This window comes from Lactuca serriola, chromosome 9 (assembly GCF_051521515.1).
Source record: "Lactuca serriola cultivar US96UC23 chromosome 9, Lser_US96UC23_V15, whole genome shotgun sequence".
In the NCBI taxonomy this organism is placed as follows: Eukaryota; Viridiplantae; Streptophyta; class Magnoliopsida; order Asterales; family Asteraceae; genus Lactuca; species Lactuca serriola.
The window spans coordinates 49,854,325-49,863,297 of record NC_136416.1 but is presented as its reverse complement, the minus strand read 5'-3'; the positions used below and the strand labels follow the sequence as shown (position 1 = coordinate 49,863,297).

General features: G+C 35.3%; 1 protein-coding gene across 2 annotated transcripts; it reads right to left on the bottom strand.

The window, feature by feature from the left end:
• Window positions 1-5,120: 5,120 nt before the first annotated feature.
• Window positions 5,121-8,023, bottom strand: LOC145074096 (putative (S)-N-methylcoclaurine 3'-hydroxylase isozyme 2). 2 transcript variants are annotated; one of them, XM_079020522.1, is made up of 3 exons: window positions 6,884-8,023; window positions 5,987-6,628; window positions 5,121-5,270 (listed from the first exon to the last, which is right to left on the bottom strand). In XM_079020522.1, exons 1-2 carry the CDS (start codon window positions 7,769-7,771, stop codon window positions 6,008-6,010), a joined length of 1,509 nt encoding a protein of 502 aa, XP_078876648.1. In that variant the 5' UTR covers window positions 7,772-8,023; the 3' UTR covers window positions 5,121-5,270; window positions 5,987-6,007. The 2 variants fall into 2 exon arrangements, with proteins under 2 accessions (XP_078876648.1, XP_078876647.1); XM_079020521.1 differs by lacking the exon at window positions 5,121-5,270 and having other exon boundaries at window positions 5,812-6,628; window positions 6,884-8,022.
• Window positions 8,024-8,973: the final 950 nt, after the last annotated feature.

The window sequence follows — 8,973 nt, the reverse complement described above, 5'->3', positions numbered from 1 at the left end:
AAAAAAGAATGAATGACAATGAATAATCCATATAATTTGTTTAATTATATTGTTGCTTCTATTAATAATGAAAATATGATGAATTATCAACTATTTATAGAATATGAAAGATAATATCAACTAGTAAAAAAACATACTTTTTAATCAACATATAAAAGATAGTTAAATATTTAGTTTTTTATGTGCAATGGTGATGAAATATAACTGACAATTTTTATCTATATCAACATATGTATATTTATAACAATTGTTAACGATGATAATTCATGGTTTAAGATAGAAAACGTAAATAATATGACGATTCTGAATTGTAACTAAAAATTTCTAAGAAAAAATTTGACATTGACTTAAACGAGTAACATAAACAATATTTTATAAAAATAGAAAATAAAATTTCGGTTTTTCGGATCAACCATAACTGAAACGAAAAACCGTTTTACCGGTTTGGTTAACCAAACAGGAAATTCAAAAATATCGATTTGATTAACATGAAAATTAGTACGGTTTTTAGGTCTTTAGGTTTGGTTTTTCGGTTTTCGGATATTTTAGTTTTTAACTATTACAATTGAAAATCAGAAAAAATTTGGTAATATAATATTGTCAATTTGTGTCAACGAAATTTTTAGGTAGCCAAACAAGTTGATACCAAGTATATTTGATATAATAGTGGTAGCAAAGGTTTTGTCCCAACTATTGTTGGTACAGTACACGGTTTGAGTAAAAACAATCTGGTACCGTACCATGTTTAGCCCTAGTGGCAACCGTAAAAAATTAGACAATGATTGTTGATCGCAAATGTGACGAACATTAAAGTAATGAATCCAATGTATAACGTTTAATTATTTTTGATGAAAATATAATATTATACATTAGAAAACCTAAGAAAAATGAATTAAATCATCCAATTACGGAAAAATATAGGCGCACAAATTTTGTATTATTTTATACAAATAATAACATAATTTGTAAGTACATGTCAACAAGATTCCAAAAATATAAAAAAAAACGTGCAAATCTGACTTCGTATGAGAAAGTTATGACTTTTGTAAGTTTAGCATTCAACCCGACCCGACAATGTGTGTCATAAAAAGTAAAACAGAGATCGGTTACTCATTAGACAAAACACTCTAAACAAAATGTAACATCCCAAATTTTAGAATAAAATTTTCATTTTTAAAATAGAATAAACACTTATTTTTGATAAAGTTACATTCAGGTCAAACCATTTGTTCATAAACCATTATTCAAAAATCAGAGTTATAAGAAGACAATGCGAAATCTCGAATCATAAAACTATCGATGTGTGTGTACAGTTCCGCCTTCGCATTCTGATAAGTATGTAACGCTCGGTTCCCGGTACATATTTTTAATATAAGTTTTTGCACTTTTACACTGGGACTCGAAGAATTGGAGGCCTAACTCATTGAGTAGATGCAAAATTTGGACGCGGGTGGAAGAGTCTACTTGCCGAGTCGGAAGCCCCGACTCGACAAGTAGACCTGTCTAGATGAAACCCTAAATTTGAGGGTTTGCACCCTATTTAAACAACTTATAGGGTCTCCACGCCAACCTCCATCACCCTCAGACTCTCTTCACGAAACCCTAATCAAATATTGAGTGTTCTTGAGCTTTTTGTGCCATTTGTTTGTATTTGAAGCTTGAGAAGAAAGAGGAAGCTTGGGAGATCAAGAGAAAGCAAGTAGATCCAGAGGTTTTGGCATATTCCCAGCTCATTTGAGGTATAAAGCTGATACCTTGACTATTCATGTCTTAGATCTTATTTGAGGTATAAAGCTGATACAATGGGTTTACCCTTCTTTGATACCTTATGCTTCCCCATTTTCTCTGTCACATCTCTCTTCTTTTTTTCTTTTGCAAGTCTTCCAAGCATCCTTCTTCTTTGGGGATGTAAGGGTGGGGTGAATGATGTCTCTGGCCAAATGTTACTACCATTAATAAGAAATATATTATTCAAGTATGTTTTATTGTAGTTTGATCTATAGAAAATAGGATCCACATATGTGTCCACATCCCTATTCAGAAATCAGATTGTAGCAACTGAATGGGTACACCCATATCCATTTAGTTGCCATAACCTACAAGAACATGTCTTGTTGTCAAGATCCACATCATAAGCTTGATCTTCATTTCTTGTCTCAGACTTGTTTAGTCCACTTGGGAGCACTTTCCAGTACTTAGATTCAATCTTTAAACCATTCAGTAACTTCCTTATTGCAGGACTTACATCCTTTGTCCATTTCTTGTGTTTCAAGTTAAACAACATCTCCATGATATATAACCTCAACTCCTCCAACATAGTGATTATTGGTTTCCTTCTGGCGTCCACAATTACTGCATTAAAGCTCTTAGAAAGACCATTCTTCACTGCAACACATGCCCTCCCTACCTCATAAAATGCTCTTAACTAGGTATTTGGTTCCTTTTCCATCAAGTAGTTATAGGCTTCGAAGTTAACCTTTCAATTTCTTTCATGAATACATTGAAAGATTGTGGTGTTGTTACATTGCAAGCATTCAAAAAAAGGTTCTCAAAAATAGCTCCTGCAAACCTCTTCTTAAACTTTGCAACAATGTGCCTTGCACATTGTCGATGCTCAACACAGGGAAGCACCTCCTTAACTGCCTCCATAAGACCCTTGTTTGGTCAGACATTAAGGTGAACCCAGTGCCCATACCTAGTTCAAGATCATCTCTCAGCAACTCCAAAAAACCACATCTAGTCTTCCTTATTCTCAACACACACTATTGCCCATGCAACTGGAAATATGTGGTTGTTAGCATCTCTACCCACAACACACAATAACTCCCCATTACATACACCCTTAAGGAATCATCCATCTATCCCTAACACCTTTCTACAACCTTCTAAACAACCAGCTTTCATATTAGCAAAACATACATAGAACTTACTGAAGTAATTGAAACCATTAGGCATGCATTGGACATCCATTTTGACTATTGAACCCAGATTGCTTCTTCTAATTTCCTCCCCATAAGACCATAATTTTGCATAATGCTCAGTAAGGTTCCCTTAATAAAATTCATGGCATGTGCCTTTGCTCTTCTGCATTGACTTAAACGAACCTGTATTCCAAACTTCCTGATCACCTCCAATCTTAATTGTCTAATTGTTAACTTTTATCTGTTCAAAATTTGCTTAGTATAATGTTCTCCTATCCAAGAGTATGTGACAGTTGATCCTAGTTTGTAGTTTCTAGCACAATTATGCTCAATCTTCAATGACTTGATTTGAAATGACACCTCCTGCCTCATCCATGTAGCCCATAAACAGAATGGACAAGCTCCTTTGTAACACACCACCAACAACCTTTTACTGTCATTCTTCTTGAATCATAGTTGGTATTCATTTGCCACAACATAGTTACATAACATATTTTTCAGCTGCCTTGGACTTTCAAATTTCATCCCAAGAACAGGTACTTGCCTTTTCCACTGCAAATCAGGGTTGAAAATGGAATGGATCTCAACATCTTCTTCTTCAACTTTATTGTTAACAGTATCACCTTATGGAGGACATAACTTATTAAGAAACTCATCCCCATTCTTATTGTTTAAAGGTATTTTGACAATGTTAATTACTTCATCTTCAAGACCTACATTGGGATGGGTTTCATCAGGGGCAGTGTTTCCTTCATTTCTAGGTACACAATCATCTTCAAGGCCACTTTCATTATCTTCATTAACAACCAGATTCATGTCATCATCCCACCATTCCTCAAACCCATTCCCATTATGATCAACATAAATTGAAATTTCCCCGTATTCATTCTTGGTATCTATAAATTGGGCAAAATCCAAATCATCTACAATGGGACGAATCCCTTTAGATAAAGGGATGTTAGGTAAGAAGTAGTAGAGGTTTTGAAACTCTTCCCCAATAGCTCTATCAAGAAAAGCAAAAAAGTCTCTTACATCCATACCTGGCCAATCATCATCAGTGAAGATGAAGTAATTCTCACCAGCATATCCATAAGGATGTCGAACAAATACACCATTGTAGTGTAGATGAACTCTCATATATACAGCTTCATTATCGTTCTCAACCATGCAACAGTGAAGCAATCTTTAAAGAGTAGAATACCTTCGACAGAAGTAGTGTAATCTCAATAGTGGCTAAGATGGTTAAAAACCCTAGTTCAAATCTTCATTCCTCTACTTATAAGACGTACGACTAAGGAAAATGAATTAAAATTTTTACCCGTTTTTACACTCTAGAATAACACACTTGGCACAATTAATAATTGACCACCTAAGCCAATGGCTACGCCACCTATTTTACCAGCTAAATAAATTCGGAAATGAATAAGTGTATAAGAGACGTGTAATTTTCGTGTTTGAGGTTCCATAAAGGCCAAAAAAACAATATTGGTCTTTTAAAATCTAATGTAAAAATTTGTTGGGTCTCCGAGACAAAAACCCCAAAACAAAATAGATATCTTGTATGATTATGGCAACTAGTGGCCAAAAAAATTAAAAAAGCACCACTACCAATAACTTCAAACCACCCCAGTTTAGGGGTGTAAGTGAGACAAGCCAACTCGTGAGAAACTCGAGACCGAATCGAAAAATACTCGAAATCGACTCGACCTTAATCGAGCCGAGCTCGAGCTCGAGCTACTCGAGTACCTTATCAAGCCGAGCTCGAGTACAAAAATACTCAGCTCGTAAGGTTCGCGAGCTTAGTCGAGCTTAGTGTAATTTATATATATATGCTATTTCTTTATAATTGTTCATTTATAAAATATATGTCATTTCTTTATAATTATTCATTTATGACATATATGGTTGATGTTATATTGATATTAGGTGATTAATAGTAGGTTGGACATTTACATGTGGAATGTTTAATATTTCTTAATCAATTTAGTGATTTTGTTTTTTTTTAATATTAGTCGAGCCAAGCCGAGCCGAGCTCGAGACTGTCGAATATTTCACGAGCCTAAGGTCGAGCTTAAAATCAAGGCTCAAGTCGAGTTCGAACCGAGTTTCAAGCTCGAGTATTTTAGTCGAGCCGAGCTTCGAGCTTGATAGTATTCGGCTCGATTCGGTTCGTTTACACCCCTACCCCCAGTTGAGAGTGTCCAAGAAATTTTAACAAAACACCACCACCGTGGTTAAAATAACCAAGAAGTTGAAGTCGTAACCTCTCATTTGCAGCCCAAAAATTGAAGAGACTCAAACTAATCTCTACCACCGCCGTCAAAATAGTAGCTTCCAGAATTACCTTGCCTGCAATAATATCCAATCCATTACAAATGCACATACTTCGTGCAAAAAAGTAATCTACTTTGATTAGAATGCCGACCCCACCCAGATAATTAAAGTAGCGACTAAAAAGCCCGACGCCTGCTTTTAAAAGTAAATATAGATACCAGCTTTTAAGCTTTAACTATTAAATAAAATACAATCACTTAACAATAAAATACATTCTTAAGTTTCCAAATTTAAAAATTCAAAATAAGTCTTGAAGGAGTAAATTACGGAAATCATCCCTATGGTTTAGTTAAAGTTGCAAGTTTGGTCTCTAATTTTTTTTTTACACTCGGATCGTCCTTGTGGTTTGATTTTGTTGCGTTTTTTTATCTCTTACGTACATAAAGTTAGGGACTAAACGTGTAATTTTGATCAAACCATAAGGATGAAAAACGCAACAAAATCAAACCACAGGGACGATCCGAGTGCAAAAAGACGTTAGGGACCAAACATACAATTTTTACCAAACCATAGGGAGGATTTCAGTAATTCACTCTTCCTATACTCATGCAAACCCTTTAATGTAATTTCCCGTATCTTAATTATTTGATATTACCATAGAGGTAAAAACAAGTCTTCATATATATGTTTACTCTAAAGATAAGGATGTGATGATAATCCATAAGACCATAACTATCTTTCCATCATATACTCAAAGATATAAAATAAAGTTAATTTAGAAGAGTAATTACTTTTGAACCCGTTTCATGATCTCAAAAAGTCTTGACCTGCTCTCGGAGCTTGAGAGTTACATGCAATGGTTCTTTTTTGTGCATTGCTACATCCAAAACCTCCTCCATGTTAATATCTTCAGGATTCATGTTGTCGACAAGGAACCAGTCAAAGTTTAGAATCAAAGAAGCAACGACTGTAAGTATTGTCTTGGAAGCCAGTGCTTCACCAGGACACATTCTTCTCCCGGCACCAAACGGCAGATATTCAAAGTCTTTACCTTTATAACTCAACTTTGATCCCATAAATCTTTCGGGTTTGAAGCTTAAAGGGTCATCCCAGATACTTGGATCACGACCGATGGCCCACATGTTAACCAGTATTAGACTATCTTTTGGAATCGTGTATCCCATCACCTCACATGTTTGTGTAGATCTATGTGGCAGAAGAAGTGGTCCTGGAGGATGCAATCTTAGGGTTTCCTTTAAGCATGCTTCAAGAAAGGGAAAATGAACCAAATCCGACTCTTTGACTACATTCCCATCTATCTTTTTCCTGACTTCATCACTAACCTTTTTCATTATCTCTTGGTTTCTGAGAAGCTCTGCAACTAACCACTCGGTGGTAGAACCCATAGACTCGGTGCCAGCCGAAAATAGCTCCTGAGAAGGAAATCAACGAGTTAAATAATGACTAATTAATTAAGTTTTACTTCAAGAATATTAATATGAGAGAGAGAGAGAGAGAGAGAGAGAGAGAGAGAGAGAGAGAGAGAGAGAGAGAGAGAGAGAGAGAGAGAGAGAGAGAGAGAGAGAGAGAGAGAGAGAGAGAGAGAGAGAGAGAGAGAGAGAGAGAGAGAGAGAGAGAGAGAGAGAGAGAGAGAGAGAGAGAGAGAGAGAGAGAGAGAGGACTTGAACCTGCATCAAAGCATTAACTTGTTGGTGTGTACAACCTTTATCAATCAAAATATCAGTGAAATCCTTTTTATCTGTGGAAATATTCCTTCCATTTTTTTTCCTCTTGAGTATATCCTCCCAAATAGTTCCAAGTTCTTGTTCTACAATCTGCATGAACTTCTTCTTCCAGCTTTGTATATCCCATCGACCAAATATTGGATACAAGTCGGCTAACTGTGGTTGTGCACCCAACGAAGAAAATCTTCTTAAAGCGTCGTTAATCTTTGCACCAATACCATTGCCTTCGAAGTCTACAAGATCCATGGATAATGATATATTGCCCATGATGTTAGTAGCTGTTACAAGCATGACATCCTTTATACTTATATTCTCACCACTTTTTGAAGCTATGTACTTCACCATCTCCATAACTTTTTCTAGTCTCATGTTCGCTCGAGATTCAAGAGCTTTGCTTGAAAAAATCTGTGATGTATAGAGATTTCGGATTTTTCTCCAACCATCACCGGTTTCTGAGGTGAAGGCAAGATTCATATTGTGAACAGTTGATTCGTTATCTCGAAGCAATACTGGTACATGTCGACCCGAAAGCACATGATCATGGGTCTTGAGAATCTCAGAAGCTGCAGCAGATGACGACCCGACAATGACAATTCGTTGACCTAGACGTAGTGAAATGAGTGGTCCATGCACTTGAGCCATCTCCGCAAGACGAATATGTGCTTTCTTTCTCATTTGGAAAAGGTTGCCTACGATTGGCCATGGATATGGACCTGGTGGAAGTGATTTCTCTTTAGAAGATTTAATCATACGAAAGAAGAAGTAGAAAAGGAGTGACGAAGGAATCAAGAACATGATCATCTCTCCCATTGAAAGTCTTCCCAGAATCATGGTGTTCTTTCTTTCGTTAATGCTTAAAAGACAGAAACAGATAGGATGCAAAGATTTCTTGAAGAAGAGATTGGGGACTTTTCTTTCTTTTTTCCGATGGTTACAAGAAGAGGCTTTGACTTAAATTGTTTGGATTGCAAGAGTGTTTAACAAGAAGAAGCTTGAAAATGGTTGATCAGAAATATTTCTCAGATAATTATTATTCTTGTGACATGTTCATGTATTTATATCAATCTATAAAATATATAATTGTTAATAGTTTTGTATAGAAATTAACACTCTACCTCCACTTCATACCAGAACTTTAGTTAAATTTAAACTATTCTACAAGAACAACTAGCTACTTTATTATTAAAAAAATATGGGTGCTGCTATAATTATAACTACTCATTACTACTAAGTTGAGTATCGGGTTCGGACCCGATTGGTGCCGGACCAATTTGAAGAAAAGGTGTGGACTGTGGACCAAACCCGTGGAGGCATGATAGTTATGGTTTTTTCGGTTCTTATACTCATTGGACAAGTACAACATTACTCTGTATGGTACAAGTCATTGAAGAGCAGTTAAAAAACTGAAATTCCTTTAGTTTTGATATACAGATTTAGGGGGGCGTAACACTTTGAATATGAAACCAAAATAAATAAACTACAACCTAAACTCAAGTAAAATAAAAACTCTTAAACTACGTATTGAAAAAAAATCTTATGTCATTCAAATTTCAAACAAATAAAATATATATCTTTTAAAATATTTTACGGATTCCAATGTATTGAGGCTTTTAAAATTCTGGTCTAATACTTAGAACAACCAGACCAAACCGGTAATTAATAAAACCGGACCGATGTTTGTACTCTTAAAGGAACCGATAACCGGACCTCTTTCTTATTAGCCATTACCAATGTCGGTCCAAATATGGTTTCTGGTTTGCAGGTCCAAGCACTCACCCTATAGTGAACCCATAATATCAATTAAATCAAACTTTTAGTTATTGTATCTTCTCAAATGAAATCTCTTTAATATTTATTGTAACTGATTATTTATTTATTTTTTGAAACTGCAAGCTATTGTATTCCTAATCTAATCCTAAACATCATCTATGTCTTCTAGTAAGACTTGAACCCATGATATTTTATTTGAAACGGTCACACTCCTTACCGCTAGATTAAAGACCTTTTGGTTATTATATCTTATTTAAATCAAA